Source organism: Chanodichthys erythropterus, chromosome 5 (genome assembly GCF_024489055.1).
Source record: "Chanodichthys erythropterus isolate Z2021 chromosome 5, ASM2448905v1, whole genome shotgun sequence".
Taxonomy (NCBI): domain Eukaryota; kingdom Metazoa; phylum Chordata; class Actinopteri; order Cypriniformes; family Xenocyprididae; genus Chanodichthys; species Chanodichthys erythropterus.
Window position 1 is genome coordinate 7,160,402 of NC_090225.1, and position 23,431 is coordinate 7,183,832.

The 23,431-nt window shown below is 36.4% G+C and overlaps 2 protein-coding genes across 3 annotated transcripts; one reads left to right on the plus strand and one right to left on the minus strand.

Annotated features, from left to right (window-relative positions):
- Positions 1-3,616: 3,616 nt before the first annotated feature.
- Positions 3,617-13,698, plus strand: sfxn3 (sideroflexin 3). The gene is made up of 11 exons (XM_067385123.1): positions 3,617-3,812; positions 4,588-4,763; positions 6,685-6,855; positions 7,423-7,521; positions 8,002-8,077; positions 8,447-8,532; positions 10,404-10,531; positions 10,697-10,746; positions 10,840-10,889; positions 10,971-11,018; positions 11,100-13,698. Exons 2-11 carry the CDS (start codon positions 4,600-4,602, stop codon positions 11,194-11,196), a joined length of 969 nt encoding a protein of 322 aa, XP_067241224.1. The 5' UTR covers positions 3,617-3,812; positions 4,588-4,599; the 3' UTR covers positions 11,197-13,698.
- Positions 13,699-14,626: 928 nt separating this feature from the next.
- On the minus strand, positions 14,627-19,583 carry selenou1a (selenoprotein U 1a). 2 transcript variants are annotated; one of them, XM_067385827.1, is made up of 7 exons: positions 19,451-19,544; positions 18,595-18,977; positions 18,202-18,381; positions 17,955-18,046; positions 15,928-16,068; positions 15,343-15,507; positions 14,627-15,259 (listed from the first exon to the last, which is right to left on the minus strand). In XM_067385827.1, exons 2-7 carry the CDS (start codon positions 18,908-18,910, stop codon positions 15,164-15,166), a joined length of 990 nt encoding a protein of 329 aa, XP_067241928.1. In that variant the 5' UTR covers positions 18,911-18,977; positions 19,451-19,544; the 3' UTR covers positions 14,627-15,163. The 2 variants fall into 2 exon arrangements, with proteins under 2 accessions (XP_067241928.1, XP_067241930.1); XM_067385829.1 differs by lacking the exon at positions 18,595-18,977 and having other exon boundaries at positions 19,451-19,583.
- Between the last annotated feature and the right edge of the window lie 3,848 nt (positions 19,584-23,431).

Below are 23,431 nucleotides of genomic sequence, written 5' to 3' on the forward strand. Positions count from 1 at the left end.
GTCCCTCAGTTGTCCTCAGTGTGAAAAGATGGATCTCAAAATCACACAATGCTGGAATAGGTTCAAATATGCGAAAGATGCTGGAAATCTGAAGAATTTTCAGGACCTGGAGGATTTTTCTGAAGAATATTGGGCAGTTTAACTACTCAGAACAAATAATGGACTCACCTGATCATCCAGGTGACCACACACAGTATTAAGAACCAATGGTTCACAAACTTTTGAGCGGGTAATTTTTATAAATTCAGCTATTTTTTTGTCTTGTGGACAATATGTAAACATTGTTTATGTAAAATATTTTACTCAGGACATTACTAAATAAAAAATAACATGCACATTATATGGTCCCTCTTATTTTGATAAAATTATTCACATTTTCACAGATTCTGCAAGTGGTTCACAAACTTTCAAGCAGCAATGTATATTCTTGATGGATTAATCATTAAATCTGGCTTGTGGTTATTTAATTTTTTACTTCATATTTTGTTTTGTAAAACAACATTATTAGTACTTATTAAGCACAATGTCTTATTCTGCATGACCATATTCTACATTCTTAATCCTAGCCAATAACTGAAATTAACAACTACCTTACTGACTATTAATAAGGAGTAAATTAGGACTTTATTGAGGGAATAGTCATAGTTAATAGTGAATGTGTTCACTAGAAGAAGTGAAAGATTCTTATTAACAAGATATTGTTTACATTTAAGAATATTTTTTAGGATTATAAAATGTGAAAAATACCAATAATAAAGAGTCAGTAGGCTAGGTGTGTCCAGGTGACCGGTATGAAAATATCTTCCCTCAGAACAGAAGAAAACTGTGTAGAATCTCCCCCAAATGAAAGTACAGACATTTTGAGTGAGATCTGCTGCTTTCTGCCAGGATCATATAATCTGCAAAAATAACCAGCATATTGAAATTTCTCATGTTAGTTATAGTTATCAATATTAAATTCGTTTTACTGTATTTGTAAATGGAAAGTAAACAAATGAAAATAGCTGTAAATTTATAATTAGGGTGAATTCAGATTGATTGGGACACTTCTCCTCAATTATCTCAATGGCAAAAAGTGTCCCAATCAGGCTGAATTCACCTAATCCATTACCCTTAAAGTAACGATAAAAACAGGTTTGATTCATTTTCCTTAAAGACATCCACTTAATCTAGAACGCGTTATCTTGATCCCCTATATAAGCGTTTATGTAAGTTTTTGGGGTCAGGCATTTTATGTTTAAGACAAGACACTGATGTTGACATTTTGTTATTCTTAACAGGAAGTTGGTGCTGTCGACCGACTGTGTCATCATCAGCACCTCGGACAGCGCACAGCAACAGGTATTGAAACGCTTCAGTGAACAATATAAGACAACATTCACAGAGATAAAGTGTTGACTTGCTCTTCGAGAGTAAATAGCCTAGCATAAATAATTCTAGGTGAGAAAATCTAACAACGATGCAAAGATCATCCTATGAGATCCTCAAGCAAAAGATGCAGTCAACAAGTTAGCAGGGAATTATTTGCAGTAAGATTCATTCTGAATAAAAAACGATTTACTTTATTTACTTATTTCACTTAGTCTGTTGTTAATATGATGCCTAAATGCAATAAAAGCAAAGTTTGATGAAGTTAAACGCCGTTACCTGTCTCCATGTTGTGCCGCATGACCTCACCTGAGACAAAGACAATATTAGCCTCCTTTAAGCCCGCCTCTCAGGGCAGGTGATTGGATTATGGAGCAGCTCAGAAGGACACTGCACTAACTCATTTGGACCAGTGGTTGATAATCGCCACTCATAGCATAAGAGTATTATATGAACAGTGGTCTTGTGGAGTAAGATCCAATTAAGTGTCACGTTGGTCTGCAGTTTAGCGTCAGTCATAAAATGAAGCACATTTTAACAAGTTGTATACTTCTCTTCTTTTTTTGAGATTACATTATCTATTATGGTTAAATGGTTCAGTGTTTGATCTACTTCCAGGGTATTGTCAAACTGTGAAAGTGGATTTGTCTTAAGGATAAACTGTAAAACTGTAATTGATCCCCTTCATAGCATCAAGGAGATTGGAGCATCTTTCATGACACTATACTGCCTTGTAGTGGTCATTTAACAACATTGCAATAAATTCTGTAGGAGTTCATACCCACTTACAAACCAAATTCAGAGCAAAAAATTAAAGCAGAGTAAACTGAATTTGGCAAAAAAAAAAAAAAAAGAATTTGTCATGGAAATCGAGAATTCCTTAACTTTATTGTAGGCTACCTAATGCAGGCTATCCATTGTATATAGTCAAGATTTATGCTTTATCCATCTTTTCACCAAGTATATCCACAGCTCTTTATTCAAAATGTAAACAAGGACAACATTTGCTGAATCAAAGTCCCTTTAAGACGAGTCATTTTACTCGGCGGCCATCTTTGAAACGCCTCTCGGGCATTCAAGTGCAGCTCCTATCTCTATGAATGGGAAACATCTCCAAATCTGTTTGCCAAGTTTTCGATTAAATTTCATATTTGAAATCACCAATAAAATCTGACAACATCTGTCTCTTCATTTTTTTTCTAAACGCTCGAATATTTTTTAGGCTAGTTCAAGCTAATGAGCATGCGCAGTCCTAAAAGCGCGTCTCGTGCCTCATTTCGGAGGCGGGAGCCTGACTGTTTCTATAGGAACCGGAGCTTCTAATGGCCGCTGCAGTGACGCGATGACTTTACCAATGGGCGATTGGCTCTTATTTTTAGAAGGCGCTCGTTGCACTTTCTCCCATTCAAAACAATATGATGTGACGCGATGGCTTTAGCTTTGGTTATATTTCCTGTTGAGATTGTTAAAATGTGTTATAATGACCATTAATGCCTTTTAAATTACATGGTTCATATACTAGTATAAAACTGAAGCTATAGGTTGTGAAATCAAGCATTTCTCATTCTTACTGTTTTTTTAGTTAGCGTATGTACTAGCATAGCATACATCTACCCGATTAGCCTGCTAGCTTAGCTTATTTTATATTAGGTATGTTTTTTGCTTCCAATATAGTTCCCACATGTTTCAAATTAATGATGTTTGTGAGTACTTAGCATGACAATTAGTGTATTAAATATTAATAATAGTAATTGCAACATTGCTATTATTATGTAAAATAAATATTAAATTACTTTTACAGAATATAGAATGTTGCAACAATCCTTATCCTTATAAAAAATACGTGCTTAAGCATGGTTGTGTTTCCAGTTTGTTTTAGGCTATTATTCCATACATATTTCAAGCATGTTGTATGTGCACTTAATGTAATAAACATCACACAACAGTGAAATAGGTTATAAATAGTGTATAAATAATAAGACATGGCCAAACACTTTTGATCCGGCATTACTGCATGGGTCCTAAAGGAGCCTCGGTTCCTGGGGGGGGGACCCGATTTCTCATTCGTTTGGTAAATGAAGTCGCTTACGGCACCTTTAACACTTTTTTTCCCCAAAAAGCTAGCGCTCCCAATGAATGGCTTTCTCAGGAAATCACGAAGCAGATAACCAATCATAACGCAGCTCTTATCTACGCCCCGCTTTAGAACCAACTACCAATCATAACGCAGTTCTCATCCACGCCCAGTCTCTCGAGCCAACTGCAGATCTCTCTGCCCCAAACACCGCCTTTTCACACAAAAAAACATTTCAACCATCTCGCGTAGATTTTCAAGGCAAGCAAGTCCGACCGGAAGTGCGGGCAGTATACTGTCATCACGCAGAGGAAAGCAGTCATCGCTGAGGTCATCTGCTTCAAGGTGTTACCTGTGGTCTTTTAGCAAGGTCTGTGTCAAATATTTCACTGAATAATTATTTGAATATAAATGCACTTTTGTCTGTTTCGATAATGGTTGTTGTGTTCGTGTACGTGAGATTATGTTGTAGTTAGCTAACGTTATCTTAGCAGGTTGAAGGGGATATGGGTATGCTTATAATTACATTGCTTTTTTCATAAGAATGAAATAGCACATACTGAACAGCATAACAATTCACAGCTTCAGTCAAAATAAACGAATCTCTTGTCATATGAAATGGCTTTATTTTACATGTCCTTGTTAGTTTACATCCCACCAGCATAGCAGCTAGCATTAGCTACAAAAGCTGTAAATATGCGGTTTATCGCTCGCTTTTCAATGGTAGATAAACGATAAAATTTTCTGTCGTTGTTTAACAGTTACACATTTCTTAAATAAACATCTTTTGTAAGTTCAACAGCCCGGCTAGTCCTTGCTCTTTTGACATGTAATGCTAATCTCACATGATGACTGTCAGACAGTATTGTTTATAGGCGTGCATGATAGTAAGTGTGTTAAACAGCATCGATTTAAAGAGACAGAGTCCATCTTCAGTCGTTTATTTTTTTCTTAGTTTCAAAGGTGAAAGTAAAACTATTTTCGGTCACAAACCTGACACACTGACATTTTGGCATTCTTCATGACAGAGATGTCATGAATTAACACAAGATAAAATTATTTATTAACACAAATCAGATTTGACCACTTCTGATCTATATTTTGTTTCTCAGCAGTTTGAGTAAATGAGTGAGTTTTTTTCACAGAAGACGAATAGGATGTCTGGAGATTTGCCACTGAATATCAACATCAAGGAGCCACGATGGGACCAGGGCACATTTATGGGCCGGGCTCAGCACTTCTTCATGGTGACAGACCCCAGAAACGTGCTGCTGTCCAGTGAGGTTTTAGAAGATGCCAGAGTTACTGTGGAGAACTACAGGTGTGTGATCCCAAAGAGCTGATTTTTTTCTAGTCTGAACTATTGGAGATCCTTTGTGATAATGTAGAATAATGTCTGTGCAACCAGGTTTGCCATGTCTGCGGTTTTACCCCGGAATTGGGCTACTTTTATATTGTTTCTGCGGGTTGATTTTTATAATGGTAGTGTAGGCAATTTGTTTTATAAACACTTTTTGTTATACTGGTTGAAACTCTCTTCACATCCTGATAGCAATCAATAATACAAGTGGTCTAAATATTAAAACCAGTACAAATATATCTTTTGTGGAAGTCATGGGACCAAAAAATGTTTGTACAGTCTATACAGTCAATGTCCTACCTGCCTGTCAACATATGTATTTCCATACCTCATACCGTCATCAGCGTGTTCTGTAAGGCTATGCAGAGTTGTAGACAGACAGTCGCCGAGTGCCACAAACAAACAGCAGTCGCCTTTTACAGTTCCTCCTGAACCAAAACAACGATCTTATGCTGCGTTCACACCACATCGTAACTGTAATTATGAGATGGCAACCCGTGATGTTCTATCCGGAGCTGTTCATGTCCTCAGACTCGAATTTATGCATTTCTATGTCTATGCTATCAATGCTGAAATTAATCTGCAGCAGTCAGATGGTACAAGTCAGAGCTCTGTAAGTTATGTTCATTATTATTGTAATGTTGTGTTCTTTGAGACATGAAGGTAATTTAACTTTCATGACGCTTTGCAGACTCTGCTGTGTGCGTTCATGTGTTTTGGAGGCGTGGCTTTGAAGGGGATCTCATGCTTTCAAAGCTAACTTGCTATTGCTAGCCTCTCCGCAGTTGCCTACCCTACCTTTTAAAGGTTTGACATTTGCATAAATTGCATTTGACTGAAATCCTTGTAACGTTTTACTAATTTTATATTCTACAAATGATAAAAACTGCTAGATGATGTTGATGGAGGAGAAATGCCTTTGAGCTCCTGTGTGGTGAGCTCCTTTATGAATACATTTTGATTTTGAATACATTGTGATGTTTATGATTACTACTATATAGTGATTTTAAAGTGACAGTGACTATAAACGTGTTTCTTTAAAAAAAAAAAAACTTTTATTCAGCAAGAACATTAAATTGATCAAATGTCACAGTAAAGACATTTATGTGATGTAACGATTTCTATTTCAAGTAAATGCTGTTCTTATTCACTTTATTCATCAAACAATCCTGAAAAGATTGTATCACTGTTTCCACAAGAATATTAAGAAGAAATGTTTATTGAGCACCAAATCAGCATATTACAATGATTTCTGATGGATCATGTGACACTGAAGACTGGAGTAATGATGCTGAAAATTCAGCTTTACAATCACAGAAATAAATAACATTTTAAAATACATTCAAATAAAACGCTGTTATTTAAAATTGTAATAGTATTTTACAATATATTACTGTGTTTACTTTATTTTTTACCACATAAATGCAGCTTTGATGAAAATGAGATTTCTTTTAAAAATTAAAAAAAAAAATCTTACTGACCCCAAACTTTTGAATAGTAGTTTATGTGAGTGGTTTTTTTTAACTAGCTCTGATTACCTGTGAAGTCTTATTATTGTCTGTTTTAAAACACTCCCCTCTCTCCCATTGGTCAGACAAACAGATCCCAGTCCCACCCCAAATGCCATTGGCCAGTGTTGCTGGTTGATATGCTCAAACAAAAATAGCAATGTTTTGAATATGCCACAGAGCTTTTCATAGGAAATAACCTATAAATGACTTACTTGTATATGTTTCTGCAAATTAGGCAGGGATAGGCTACAATTACACACTCATCTCTCTATGCTGTTCTCAGTTTATCATAGGATCAGTCTGTTACATTATTGCTTTAATGTGTTACTATACATGTTGAATAAAATTTCTTTCTGCTGTGCCCTTCACAGGTTGGGAGTCGTGAAGCCTGGGCTAACAGAAGATCAACTATGGCGGGCCAAATACATCTACGACTCCGCTTTCCACCCAGACACAGGAGAGAAAATGCTGCTAGTTGGACGCATGTCTGCACAAGTGCCCATGAACATGACCATTACGGGCTGCATGCTCACCTTTTACAGGTAAGAACTGCACTGTCACTCTTGATCATTCATCCTTCTGGACACCATATGGACAGGAAGTGTATGTAGACCTGAAAATGTTATACATTAGAGCCAGAAAAGGAAAGGGAGTAAATGTTTCCATGGCTGGGATAAACATCCCTGCTCAGTTCAGGGAATATTTCCTAAGTGAGTCATCATGGAAAAGGCTGCAGACCTACTGAACGGCTAAGTTTGGTGGTATGATTCAGGGTTAGAAGGTTGACTGTAGTATTTTGTGCTCATAAACCGTCAACCAAGAGTAAAAGAATACTTTGACTAAGATAAAAAAAAAAGTGCAGATCTTTTTCCTGGTTTTGTAGACATATTATTACTTGGATAAGTGAGTCATCTACAAATGAGTCATTTTGAGAAAGATCAACATGTGACTCAAATTACAGGCTTGTGTGGGAGTGCTTATGACTGCAGCATTGTACAAGGAGTCTCATTATGAATGTGTTTTATAAAATAAATATATATATACATACACAGATATACATTCATACAAGTTGCATTTTTCATTGAATTCAAGTTTCTCTCTATTTTCAGGACAACCCCAGCAGTGGTGTTTTGGCAGTGGGTTAACCAGTCCTTTAACGCTGTTGTCAACTACACTAACCGCAGTGGAGACGCGCCTCTCACCATGAAGTATGACGGCTAAGATCACTACTAGAAACAGTCTAGCTGCAGGTTTCTATAGGAGGCCTCATGGCAACCCACCTTTCGATGGTGTGATGTGTTTCACCCACACCTTGTTGGTATATTGCACCATTTAGTGTCCTGAAAGTTGTTGCATGCGCCATATGACACAAATGATTGAGTCTATTCCACTTGCACTTCATGAACTTCCCATGGAGCAGCAGAGATCATCATTACACATGCAGCACACATTCAGATTCAGATAGCATGCTCATTTATTTATGTTTCCATTCTGATCATGTGTTCATTAGCAGTTTATCATCTAACAATATAACTGCCTGTATCATTCTTTCACCAAGCATTAGTTGTTGGATTATGAAGCAGCGAGGCTTGTCAGTGTGGCAATTATAAGCTTCATGAAAAATATTTTTGTACTGATCTACTCAGTAACGCATAATACTTAATGCAAATTATTTTCATCCTCTGCAGTCAGCTTGGTGCGGCCTATGTCAGTGCGACCACTGGAGCTGTAATAACAGCCCTTGGCCTGAAATCTCTGACCAAGGTTTGTCCTTTCCTTAAACTCACTCTGTAATAAAATATAAATAATGAGAGACTTTTTTTTACATTTCTTTAAAATCTTTAACATTTTTGAAGATATTGGTTTACTACTCAATATTGTTTCCATTTATATTTTTTTAATATATTCCATCTATACATGTTTTTGAAAAAAAAAAAGTCTCTTATGCTCATCAAGACTGCATATATTTGATCAAAATTACAGTAAAAATATTACAGTGAAATATTATTAGATTTTAAAATGACTGTTTTCTGTTTTTATGTATTTCAATACCTTTTGTATGAATTTTAAATGCTGGTTTATATTTTGTGACAATTTTTGGCAGTTGTCACTCAATATCTTATCTCTCTCCAGCACTTGCCTGCTATTATGGGGCGTTTTGTTCCATTTGCTGCTGTGGCAGCGGCAAACTGTATCAACATACCCTTCATGAGACAAAGGTGAGCGAAAAAAGACTGGGTTCCAGTATTTTAATTACTTAAAATTGAACATAATTAAAAGGTAGTAAGTGGTTTTTGAGAAACACTAAAGTGGATCAGACAGAGTACCATAACACAGTTGTAGCCAATCAGCAGTAGGGGGTGTAAACCCTTATGATGGGGGAGGAGAGAGAGAGCGAGAGCAAGAGGGTGATTTAAAGAGTTAGTTCACCCAAAAATGAAAATTCTGTCATTTATTATTCACCTTCATGCCGTTTCACACCCGTAAGACCTTCATTAATCTTCGGAACACAAATTAAGATATTTTAGTTGAAATCCGATGGCTCAGTGAGGCCTCCATAGGGAGCAATGACACTTCCTCTGTCAAGATCCATTAATGTACTAAAAACATATTTAAATCAGTTCATGCGAGTACAGTGGTTCAATATTAATATTTGTAAAGTGACGAGAATATTTTTGGTGCACCAAAAAAAAAAAAAAAACTTATTTAGTGATGGCAGATTTCAAAACACTGCTTCAGGAAGCATTGGAGCACAATGAATCTTTTGTGTCGAATCAGCAGTTCGGAGCACCAAAGTCACGTGATTTCAGCCGTTGGCAGTTTGAGACGCGATCCAAATCATGATTCGACACACTGATTCATAACGCTCCGAAGCTTCCTGAAGCATTGTTTTGAAATCGGCCATCACTATAAGTCGTTATTTTGTTTTTTTGTCACATCAAAAAAATTCTCGTCACTTTATAATATTAATAATGAACCACTGTACTCACATGAACTGATTTAAATATGTTTTTAGTACCTTTATGGATCTTGAGAGAGGAAATGTCATTGCTCCCTATGAAAGCCTCACGGAGCCAACGGATTTCAACTAAAATATCTTAATTTGTGTTTGGAAGATTAATGAAGGTCTTACGGGTGTGTAACGGCATAAGGGTGAGTAATAAATGACAACTTTCATTTTTGGGTGAACTAACCCTTTAAAGAAAGACTGTAGAAAGAGAAATGGCTGAGAGACATTACAAAAGAGAAAAGATCAGAGGAATATCACTGAAAAAGGAAGGGTTTTGCTAAGGCAAGAGATTTAGGACCCGTATTAATATTAGAACAGCTTTCTAGCACTGAAGAGACTTAAAGGGATAGTTCACCCAAAAATGACAATTATGCCACCATTCACTCGCCCTCAAGTTCCAAACCTGTATAAATATCTTTACACAAAGGAAGTTTGTAACCAGGCCGCTTTGGGACACCATTGACTTCCATAGTAGGAAAAAAATACTATGGAAAACAATGGTGCCCCAGAATTGTTCAGTTTCCCACATTCTTCAAAATCTATTCCTTTGTGTTCAACAGAACAAAGAAATTTAAACAGGATTGGAACAACTTGAGGTTGAGTGAATGACATAATTTTCATTTTTCGGTGAACTATCCCTTTAAGTGCGAAGGCCTAAAAACGGATGCTGAAGTTGCGTTGTTTCTGTCACATTGGTTTTACAGAACCAAGATATGCTGCTGTTGTAATATTAGCTTATAGTAACAAGACAGTTTTGAGTGATGGTGTGCTGCTGGAGACTAACAACAAACTCTTGCTTATATATACTCTTGTGTACTGTATGATATATATTTTTTTTTCTTTCTTGTCATTTGTTCATTTTTCGTGAAGCATTATTTTGCTTTGCTTCAGCTATGATACAAAAACATCCACTTTTGCAGTGCATTTTGGGGGTGGAACAATAAAGGGAGGGGTGTGTTTGTTTGGCTTGATTTCAGATATCAACAGTGTTTCTCAGAAATCACTTACTGTACCTTTTTATTTGGCTTTAAAACTTGTTGAATCAACTATTGAATGAGTTCTCTCATATTACTTTTACAGAGAGCTGAAGTATGGTATTCCTATTACTGATGTTGAGGGTAAACGTCTGGGAGAATCAACTAAAGCTGCTCAGCAAGCCATCGTACAGGTGGTGGTGTCTCGTATTGGGATGGCAGTGCCAGCCATGGGTACGCTTTTGTAGATTTTTTGTAATGTAAATATTGGAGTTTCTCTATATTTTTGCTTTTTGTTTTAAATAACCTCTCATTCACAGCAACATAAAGTGGTAAAATATGAAATTAAGAGACTGTTCTCCTTGTATTTTATTTTTATGCATTTGTTTTCTCAAACAGCTATTCCTCCAGTTATTATGAATGCCTTAGAGAAGAAAGCCTTCATGAAGGTAAGGAATCACAGTCTTCCAAGCATTTCTCTGAATCTGTCAGCATTATGCATGTTTTTAAATGGCATTGCAAAATTTCTGTCCATTTCTCAGCGGTTCCCGGTTCTCAACGCCCCTGTACAAGTTGGTCTTGTTGGATTATGGTAAGTTTGGCAGTGTTTGTTTGCTACACACAGCAATCCTGGTTTAAATCAATGACTTATTTTAAATATCCATCCCCACAGTCTGGTGTTTGCCACTCCACTGTGCTGTGCCCTGTTCCCACAGAAGAGGTGAGTGCTACTAATATAGATGTGTTGTTCCCCTGGTTTGTTTTATGTGCTGAACTGGGATGTTTTTCTGTCTATGTGAAGTTCTATGAAGGTGAGCAGCCTGGAGCCGGAAGTTCAAGAGAGGATACGACAAAGCAATCCTCACGCAACCACTGTTTATTTCAACAAGGGTCTGTAGAGCAGTCTAGGTTGCAGCCCATTCTGATGTCCTCCATTTGGTACAACTTGAAGGATAGAACTTTTTTCTTTTTGCTTTTCTGAGTTATATATTTTTGTCAATTTTACCCATGCTATTGCACAATCCTAAATGACTATATGTACAATGAAAGCCAGAACTTGCTGCTGGATTTAGTTAAAGATGCTTGAATGTTAACAGCTGCATTGATGTTTTACACCCCATCAGTTGACGGCACACACATGTAGATTTAATTACCAGTACATTCATTACTTTGATTTATTCTAGATAAATATGGCTCAGTATTTAAGTTTTCCAGTTTTGTGGCTCAAACATTTCTCTCACATGCACATTCTTTCTGAAGGCAGTTACAGAAATTGGGTTTTCAGCTTTATTCTGCCAGGAGTATTTCCACCTTGCATGCTCCATTATGTGCCCATTAAGTGCACTTATGCAGCAAATGCAGTGTGCTTTACTCTATATACTGCAAAAGAAGCCCTAAGATGTGCTAACACTCCTTCATGAGCACGTCAAATGCTAATTATTTGGTGACTATCTCTGATTTCTTCAGGCCATACTTCATTATTTCTGTTTAAGCCTTACAGTCCTGTGTGGTTTGAAGTCATTGCAAAAGTCTCAGAGATGTTTGGTTGTGTGGATTGTAGTTTGTGTATTATTGAAGAATTGTGAATAGGTCAAAATATCTATTTGAATATTTAATACTTATTATTATAATTTGTGTGATTGTATAAATAATTCCCCCTAATGGAACTGAATGTGTCTGGGTTTAAAGACAGAAGCACTACACGTATACAAAATATCCTCATTCGGAGTATGAAGAAAGAGTTGCTTCCTATGCCCTGCTTTGATCATGTCATCTCAGACATGAACAGTTATGGGAACAACAATTAGATTTATTTATTGTTGTCACGGGGGAATCTATGATGTGTTGTATCAATATATACAGGTATATATATGATAATGTCAGTCATAGTGTCTTTAGTGTGATATATATCCTTTTGTAAGTTCTTTAATAGCCTCCTGTAATCTGAGCGAATAAGATCAAACTTGTTTTCCCTGACATATTGTGGTAATAATACAGTGTGTAGTTTTTGTTGTGTGGTTCCTATTGTTTTTGTGGATGAAGTTAACAAACCTTCACAGTGTTTCTTTGCCATCAGACTCACAACTCTATGCTTTTTGGGATGAAAAGGCACATTGTTTTGTTGTTATTCTCATCATGTCCTCTGAGAGGCAACAGAGATCTGTTTGGTTTTGATTTGAGCACTCCATGTAGGCAAATATTTTTTAGCCTAACATCTAAGCACATTATTTGTTACACAAGTATGCTTTTGAAAAAAGTAGCCCAGGGGATAGCAGTCAGGGATTGATGCTCTCTCTTTTATTTAATGCACAATTTCCTTGTTACTATGATGATAGGATTGATGGGGAACTGTTGGATATGTTATGCAAATAAGACTCTTTGATTGTGATTTATACAAAACTGTATGATTTCCTCTTGGAATGTCCTGTTACACCAAATCTTACAGACCAGATCAACCAACATGCTGTCAAGATTCATTCTTCCTATAATAATGCACAGTGTACCTGCACAAATTCATTCGGATGTGTAATGATAATCAACGTCACGTAATATGCTCAATATAACAGACAGAGTTCCAAACTTAAACCAGGGTGTTGTTGTCTGTCTCATCAGACATTATACTGTCAGGACTCAAATCCTCCTCAATCACTAAACTGTTTGTAATATATTACTAGAAGTACACCAGATTATTCAGCAAGTTTTATGATTGTAAATTGCACTAGACCACAGACAATGTTTACTAGAGATTGTTTCATTGTGTACAAATTTAATCATTTAGTGAACCTAATGGATGGAAAACCAAGATGTTATAATTGTACACACACAAGATTGTTAATGAACATACAGTGGTCATTAATGTTATTTTATTTACAGTTATAACCGTCAATTATATGTCGATCATAAGAGTAAATTAAGAATAGACTGTAACACCAAATAAATTTGGCATGTTAGAAAAATGAGACCTTACCAAAGAAAATAATTCTTTGTTTCACTGCACAGGCTTGATGCTTAGAGCACATATTTATTGATAGGTCTCCCATATTGTGGAAAGTGCAGACAAATTCAAGCAATAAATGATGTGATGTATCTTGCTATATCTCTGTCACACCAGGAACACCCACTTTAGCACAGTTATTATTGGTGCTCAATGTGTTTTATTTTTCCAGCATTTTATATTGTTTTGTTACATCCTTGTGTGTATTTTATCTGGAACAATGTTATAAAGATATTAAACTAACTGTCTGAGATGATATTTTGTTCGTCAGCATTTGCTATAGAGGTGCCTCGGCTCGTACTTATAAGCCGAATATGTCAATTCTAACAGTTGATCAGTTAATCAGATGTTTTCTGAACCTGATGGCTTCCCCAGATTTAAATGTGATTAAACAAAAAGCTAAATTATTTTATGAGGGCAGTTTCCAAGTCTCTGCCTTTTAAAATGCAAGAATAACAAAAAGTAGATGGGCTGAGAAACGGACTCCGTTTCATATATATATATATATATATATATATATATATATATATATATATATATATATATATATATATATATATATATATATATATATATATATATATATATATATATATATATATATATATATATATATATATATATATATTACTATTTAGCAGCTACTGCGACATTCAGTTCTAATCCCCGACTATATATATATATATATATATATATATATATATATATATATATATATATATATATATATGTATAATCGGGGATTAGAACTGAATGTTGCAGTAGCTGCTAAATAGTAAAGATGTGTTGTGGAGAAATACAATGTAAAGGACTGCAATACATGCAATTTCTCAAGGGGATAAATGATTTTCTAATTCTATACTATCATTGAAAAGTTTGGGGTAAGTACAAATTTTAAAAATGTTTTTAAAAGAAGTCTCTTATGCACATCAAGGCTGCCTTCATTTGATCAAAAAATACAGAAAAAAAAACAGTAACATTGTGAAATATTACAATTTAAAACAACTTTTCTATTTTTAACAGTTTAAAATTGTCATTTATTCCTGTGATGCAAAGCTGAATTTTCAGCATCATTGCTCCAGTCTTCAGTGTCACATGATCCTTCAGGAATCATAATATGCTGATTTGCTGCTCAACATTTCTTATCAATGCTGAAAACAACTGTGATGCCTAATATTTTTGTTATACTTTTGATGAAGTAAAAAAAAAAAAAAGGTTTTTTTTTTTTTTTTTTTTTAACTTACTGATCCCAAACTTTTGAACAATAAACAACAATAAATTGACAATTCAAACATCAATTTCTGAAAGCATGTCAAATACAAACAAACTGAATATTTGGAGGTGACATGTTTATTGTTCATTGTGTCCAGCCCCAGCTGAACCTTTGGCTGCTCACTGACCAAAAACCAGCGGGTATGTAGGCATGTGTTGGCATCAAATCTGCTCTTTCAACATGGAGTTTGGAGTCAGACTATCATTAAAACACATACCACCAAAAACCACGAGCGTGGCAGCAGGCAACCAAAGGAACGCAAAAAGGTGAAAAACAACAATACAATGGTTCATGACAAACAATTTCTAAAGTGCAAATACAATATTACTTAATTACACAACATTATTCTCATATGTAAGTACTAAAGCACCAGAATTAAAATGAGGCCACATGCAACTCTGTGACATCATCACTTAGCTTTTAAAGTGTGCCAGTCAGTGCCAACAATTTAACAACCTGAGCTTTTCTCTATTCACAGCATTAGTGTGAGAATGAAGTGTGATGAGGTGGATTGTGACTCAAGGGAGAACTTTCCTTAATCTCTATTTTGATCAAACTTGGCAGTTTGCTGCAACTGGCAAACTTTATTATACAACATTTACTTTTCTACCACAATTTTTTTAGCGGCTTCCAGAACAGACTCTAAGCTGACTTTATCCCCAAACTCCTTTTCTCTGTGCTCTAGAAGAACCCCCTGAAAGTGAAAACAGGATGTATGAGGAAAGACAAATCTCTGAATTGGTTTGTAATGATTTAATGAAATATCTAATAGATTACCTGTTCTCCAGATCCGATGACAAACACCCCTCCCAGGATGAAACCTTCTCCATTCATGTTGCCCTGGTATCCCGACTTCCAGGCCCTTATAAAATTTTGCCAAACTCCCAAGCGAATGAAACCAAGCCCACCCATCTTCCTCTGTTGTGGCCCATAAAATGTTTGCTGTGTACAAATAGACACCCATGCAAAATAATTAATTATTAGTAGATTTGTGCATTATTCAGTAGAACTTTTCATGCAAGCGCGGTTAAGTTTCCATTTACCATATTTGATGTGCTCTATGTGTGTTCGCTGATCAATGTTTATATATGAATAAAAGCGTAAATTAAAACTGTTCGTCATATAAAGTGATCATGTCTCAGAAGACTTGGATTTAACTGCTTGATTTATACGGATCCTTCTATGATCTCTTTATGAACACTGTAAAAGCAACAACATTTTGGTTGCATAGACTTTCAATAGATGCACAGAAATCTCAGGTTTCATTAAAAATGTCTTCATTTGAATGAAAGTCTTAGGAACGACATCATAAATGACAGAATTTTAATTTTTGGGTGTACTAACCTATTAAAGTTTACTAACCTTTTCATCCAAGAAAATGTCCCCTGCGAAGTAAGGCCTGAAGTCCTGAATCTCTGTACCTACATTCTCCTTCACAACAGCATACAGAGGGACCCCGAGCTCATCCAGCTGGGGCTTCAGAGAGGACAGCTCAGAGGCCTCCTGCAGATACACAATAACATCAGCAGCAGTTTCCTCAGTGTTTCCCATTCATTTCCTGCCACAGTTTTAGAATGAACTGAAAATATTTTTACACTTCTCATAACATAGGTCTCTGACATTGTATTTTGCACCATTGCTTTGGCAACCCTGCTGAAAAATCCAGCATTGCTGGTAACCAGCATAAGGTATGTTTGCTGGCTGTGACCAGCATGGGACGCTGATTTCTGATAGTGATGTGACATTTGACACCAAAGCTTCGAAAATTGTATAAAAAAAAACAAAACATCTCACAGTGAAGCACTGTACCAGAGCTTGATTTGTTTTGCCATAGCCACGTGATATGACATCCGAAGCTTTGTTTTTGCACACAATCACGTGACTGCTTCGTATTCTGATTCAAATAACGCAAAACCTTGCGCAGATGTCAAGTGTCATCTGCTTTTTGATAAGAATAAATCATAATATGAATAAATATTTACATGTGTAGTTTTGTGCATGTTCAGTTTGTATTATAAGCACTTCAACTGACCATTCTATGATAATCTTTGTTTATCAGCTTGCCTATTTTTCCCAGAAATTTATTCAAAGACTCATTTATTCAAATTGTTTAAGTAAAAAGACTCATGTATTTTTATTAATATTTTAATTATTTTCATTGTTTTATACATTTTTCATAGCAGAAAACACTCAAACACTAATGAAACACTCCACAAATGGCTAGGTTGTCTAGTGTCTAGGGCACAAAGGCAGCTTTTTCCACCTTTTGACCACAAGATGTCATTAGTGAGCACCGTTTTGAAAAGCTTTGAGTGATGATGAGCCTTTTTATGATACACTTGAGGGGAAAGCCTCTGTGCTTTGCAAAGCTTCATATCGCCATCACTAGTTTCTGGTTTGCTGGTCTCCAGCATGGGGACCAGAAGTGATGGCTTAGCAACATCTTGACTATGCTGGTCCACCAGCTAGACAAGCACTATACCAGCTCTAACCAGCCTGGACCAACATGGAATAAGTAAAGGGATAGTTCACCCAAAAATGAAAATTCTGTCATTATTTACTCATCCTCAAGTTGTTCCAAACTTGTATGAATTTCTTTCTTCTGCTGAACACAGTAGAAGATATTATGAAGAATGTTGGTAACCAAACAGCTGACGATTGCCATTGACTTCCATAGTGTTTTTTCTATACCACAGTTGGCTACCGCTATTACTGGCTATTACTTCATAATATCTTCTTTTGTGTTCAGCAGAAAAAATAAATTCATACAGGTTTGGAACATCTTCAGAATGAGTAAATGATGGCAGAATTATCATTTTTGGGTGAACTGTCTTTTTAAATATGTATATAGTCTGTTGAATTGCTTGTGCTGTGAGTTTAACATGCATTTGGGAATGCAACGGTCACCAGTTACACATTTTCACATTCCCATCATTTCCAATATTTTTGTGGACAGATGATTACAGCATTTCACTACACTAGCAATATATATGTTAGGGATAAAATTAGTAATAAAATTAACTATTATTATTATATTGTACTTGTTTGGCTTCCTAAATCACCAGTGTGAAATGTCTGAAACAGTATATGACAACTAAAAAGAGGTTTGAGTTTATGCAAAAATGTTTATGCAAATGTCAATGCAAAAACGTTTTACAATGTTTAGTTCTGACACTGAAAGCTTTTAATTTTAAACTCTTAAAGTGCACCAGAGTGATGCATTGAACTTTAAAATGTACATAATTTTCTGTCGGGAGACTTTCTTTCTGTTGGAATCACTTAGACTAATGTAAATTCAGCCAAAATTAGTGCATAAAATGCAAAAAGAGCTCAGATTTAGTTTGGGCAGTGAATGCGAGACCTTGACTAAACTTTATTATGAACTTTACCTCTCTGCACAAAAATCATCCAGGTCGCCGGACAGCCATGATCACCGCACCAGATTTCTCCCAGAGAATTTTCGCTTTTAAATTCCTCTCATCTGAATGAACACAGATGGAAAAACTTATATACTTATATGTTATATATTAAACTTTTATGTTTATTACAATAAACATAGTGACAGCTTTTCTTAATTATGACAGCAATTGGCTAAAATTTTATTTCACTTCCTCTGGATTTCAGTTCATTTCCTACCACTGTTGATGGTTTTGAGGTCAGCATTCCCAAGATACTCAACAGTAGCAGGTGGCGATTTAGTCAGCAGGAAATCAGTGTTTGCAAGTATTAAGCCGGCGATGGCGGCCCCCACAGCACCAAGGCCTAGTGACCACATGCCCATGGCAAGCGTCTCACCCTCCAGGACAGATGACGACACTGCAGTGAAAATATATACAGTATGGTAGGTTACATTACACATTGTTTCAATAATAAAAAGTAATTTGTGGAAGCTATATGATAACATATGGGTGTAAGTGACCCAAATGAAAAGTGTTCTTTGCACACAAAGAGCTCTCACATTTTTGTACTAAAGGCAAGCCTGTAATTACCACACCACTCTACCAAGACATGCTAGAGCAGGAGCAATACCTTTTGTCTTACTAAAGGAAGGCTGGCCGTTCTGGTTTTCCTTCAAGAAGTGCCGGTTTGTCGAAATAGCACGAAAGCATATAGCGTCGACAGAAGTGGGAAACACTAATGTCTTGAATGGTGGTCGGCATGTAGAGATGGTCAGTGGGAGATACTTTGATGGGAGGTTATGCGTTACAACCGTCTTATCAATGGCTAGATGCCGGGGAGATTGTGACACAGAAACTCTGTACTTGACGCTATTTACACAAAGAGAAATTCTTCCTCTTGGCGACAAATGGGTCAAACCCATGGGCCTTAGTCGCATGAGGGCCATTGCAACATCTAGGATGGGTTTAGCCAACCTTTCCCAATTGGTTAAAAGTGAAGTTCAGTGGAAAGCTCTGGAGAGGAAAGGAAAACAACGCTTTACCTCTCAATGTAGGCTTTAAAAAAAAAAAAAAAAAAAAAATTGGAATAAGCCTCAAAACAAAGTGTGCACACTTGTGAAATGAAAGTTCACTTTGCCATACTTTTAAAAATATGTCAGACTTCACCTGATGTAACCTATCTACATTTGGCGTGGAAGTGTAGAGGGTTAAACATTTCTACTCTTTACATCAATAAATTATAACTTATTGCTTAAGGATAATTAATACAGAAATGCCGAGCCAACATAGAGATTTTTTAAATATTTTACACTGCTTACCCAAGAGGCTAAAGTTCATCAAGCTAACGCTTGCTGGTTAGCTTGTTTGCCTAGCTAATGAGGTGTTACAATGCAAAATGGAAGCACTGACCATTTAAGAATATTAACTATCATAAAGATTAATATTTGCATTAAAGCTGACAACTCAACAAAGCGATTAATACTCACAGCTTGCACTTCTACGGCTCTACTTCTACTGCGCGTTCAGTTGGAGGAGGACTAGCAGCAGCCTGTGCCTGTCTAATCTCTTAAAGAGACAGGCAGCAATAAATATGTACTGCGTCTGCGTAGTTTTACCAATCCTTCGTTCATGTAGATTAATATACTAGTAAAAAGGCATAGGCTATAAAAAGGATTAAATATAGTTATTATTTTGAGTGATTTTGAGTGACTTCATATGAGACATTCTTATGATTATTAACGCAGTGTTAGCATCAAGTCTGGTTTTTTAAAGAGATTAAACACAAGCATTTAAAGGATTAGTTCACTTTCAAATTAATCCAAGATGTTTATGTCTTTCTTTCTTCAGTCGAAAAGAAATGAAGGTTTTTGATGAAAACATTCTTCCTTATAGTGGACTTCAATGGACTTCAGATGGTCAAAATTACAGTTTCAGTGCAGCTTCAAAGGGCTTTAAGGCCGGAACACACCAAGTCAAGTCAAGTCAAGTCAAGTCAAATTTATTTATATAGCGCTTTTACAATTGGTAATTGTTTCAAAGCAGCTTTACATATTAGAAGCAAAAAAAAAAAAAAGGGAAGTGGTTAAAACTGTACAAACAAGCGTGGTAATATGTAACATATACAAGATGGTGCTACATTAAGCCAATGTCGGCTGACTTCCAGGGGTGGAAAAAACCCCCTAGGAGAAAAACCCAGCGTGCTAGCACTGGGAAAAAAGTCCTAGGAGGGAAAAAACCCCTTGGAAGATATATATATGTAAATGTATATGGAGATCAAAATCTGAATTGTACATTTTTATTATAGATTTTAAAAATCGATTATATATAAATATATGTAAGCGGATACGGGGATCCTGGGCTACGTTGTAGTCAGGTCCAGACGCAGGTTCTCCATCTGACCTGGATACGGCCTGGATCCAGCACCCGGCAAACCTCAGGATAAGCAGAGAGACAGATATTAGCGTAGATGCCATTCTTGTTCTGATGTACAGGTATATCTAGTGTTATAGGAAATGTTCTCGGTTCCGGCCGACCTAATTATTGCAGCGTAACAATCCTTTAACGGATTTGAAAAATGTTAATGTATTGATAATGTGTTATGTGTATGCAAGAGCAAAGAGATGTGTTTTTAGTCTAGATTTAAACTGACAGAGTGTGTTCGTTTCCCGAACAATGCTAGGAAGATTGTTCCAGAGTTTAGGTGCTAAATAGGAAAAATGATCTGCCGCCTTCAGTTGATTTTGATATTCTGGGTATTATCAACTGGCCTAAATTCTGAGATCGCAATAAACGTGAAGGACTATAATGCATTAAGAGCTCACTTAGGTACTGGGGAGCTAAACCATTTAGAGCTTTATAAGTAAGTAGCAAGATTTTAAAATCTATACGATGTTTAATAGAGAGCCAATGTAATGTTGACAGAACTGGGCTAATATGGTCATACTTTCTGGTTCTAGTAAGAACTCTAGCTGCCGCATTTTGAACCAACTGTAGTTTGTTTAAAAGCCGAGCAGAACAACCACCCAGTAGAGCGTTACAATAATCTAGTCTTGAGGTCATGAATGCATGAACCAACTGTTCCGCATTTGTCATTGAGAGCATATGTCGTAATTTAGATATATTTTTTAGATGGAAGAAGGCGGTTTTACAGATACTAGAAACATGACTTTCAAATGAAAGATTGGTATCAAAGAGCACACCCAGGTTCCTAACTGAGGACGAAGGTTTAATGGAGCACCCGTCAAGTGTTAGAGAGTATTCAAGGTTTTTTCGTGAGGAAGTTTTTGGTCCAAAGATTAGGAAATCAGTTTTTTCTGAATTTAATAATAAGAAATTTCTTGTCATCCAGTTTTTAATGTCAGCTATGCATTCTGTTAGTTTTGTGAATTTGTAGGTTTCGTCAGGCGCGAGGAAATATAGAGCTGAGTATCGTCAGCGTAGCAGTGAAAACTAACACCATGCTTCCTAATTATCTCTCCTAAGGGCAGCATGTACAGAGTGAAAAGCAACGGTCCTAATACTGAGCCTTGTGGTACCCCATATTTAACCTGTGATCGATACGACATCTCTTCATTAACTACCACACACTGATAACGGTCAGATAAGTATGATTTGAACCATGCCAAAGCAATTCCACTAATGCCAATATAGTTTTCAAGTCTTTTTAAAAGAATGTTATGATCGATAGTGTCAAAAGCAGCACTGAGATCTAATAACACTAATAGAGAAATACAGCCACGATCGGATGATAGGAGTAGATCGTTTGTAACTCTAACGAGAGCAGTCTCAGTACTATGGTATGGTCTAAATCCTGACTGGAAATCCTCACAGATTCCATTTCTTTCTAAAAAGGAACACAGTTGTGTTGAAACTGCCTTTTCTAGTATCTTTGACAGAAAAGGTAGATTCGAGATTGGCCTATAATTTACTAAATCTCTCGGATCTAGTTGAGGTTTTTTAATAAGAGGTTTGATAATAGCCTGCTTAAAGGTTTTTGGCACGTGTCCTAGTGTTAAAGATGAATTAATTATATCAAGAAGTGGACCTACGACCTCTGGAAGCATTTCTTTCAGTAGTTTAGTCGGCATTGGGTCTAACATACATGTCGTTGATTTTGATGATTTGATAAGTTTAGATAATTCTTCCTCTCCTATAGCGGCGAATGATTCTAGTTTTACCTCAGGGACACTACAGTGCACTGTCTGAAGAGAAACTGTAGACGGATGCATGTTTATAATTTTCTCTCTAATATTATCAATCTTGCAAGTAAAGAAGTTCATAAAGTCATTACTGCTGTGCTCTATGGAAACGTCAGCAGTTGAATCTCTGTTTCTAGTTAATTTAGCCACTGTGTCAAATAAATACCTAGGATTATGTTTGTTTTCTATTAAGAGATTTGAAAAATAAGTAGATCTAGCATTTCTTATGGCTGTTCTGTACTCAATCATTTTTTCTTTCCACGAAAGGCGAAAAACTTCTAGTTTTGTTTTCTTCCAACTACGTTCAGCTTTTCTAACAGCTCGTTTTAGAGCCCGAGTGTGCTCATCATACCACGGCGTTGTATTAGTTTCCTTAATCTTCTTTAGACGTAAAGGAGCGACCGCATCTAATGTGCTGGAAAAGAGAGAGCCAATAGTTTCTGTTGCAGCATCGAGTTCTTCTAAGTTGTCAGGTATACTAAGGCGATGAAACTGCTCGGGGAGATTATTTATAAAGCAATCTTTAGTGGCAGACGTGATTGTTCTACAATATTTATGGCTGGGTGGTGGTTTTGTAGCCTTGGCTAATTGTATTATACACGAGACTAAATAATGATCTGATATATCATCGCTCTGCTGTAGAATTTCAACAGCATCAATATCTATTCCATGCGACAGTATTAGATCTAGGGTATGATTACGACAATGAGTGGGTCCTGACACGTGTTGTTTAACTCCAATAGAGTTTAAAATATCTGCAAATGCCAATCCAAATGCGTCTTTATTATTATCTACATGGATATTAAAATCACCAACAACAAGGACTTTATCCGCAGCCAGTACTAACTCTGATAGAAACTCAGCAAATTCTTTGATAAAGCCGACGGTCGGCCGTCGGGCAGTTTTTCTTCGTCGGCCGACTAAGTTTCCTCTGTGTGTTCCGCACCGTCGGCTGAAGTTGATCCTCGTCGGCTTTGTTTCGGCCGATTCGACATGTTGAATCGGCCTTGGACCTCGTCGGGCCGTCGGGCTCGTCGGGCTAATTGTTATATACATGCACAAGCATATTGTATATGAGAATTTAGTTCAAACTTTGACCTGTGGAGGGCAGTTTGTGGTTAAAATGTATATAATTTTATTTATTTATTTTTTTTTTTAGAAAATGACAGATCGCTGTAGAGCTCTTTGAAGCTGCACTGAAACTGTAATTTTGACCTTCAACCATTTGGAGTCCATTGAAGTCCACTATAAGGAGAAAAATCCTGGAAT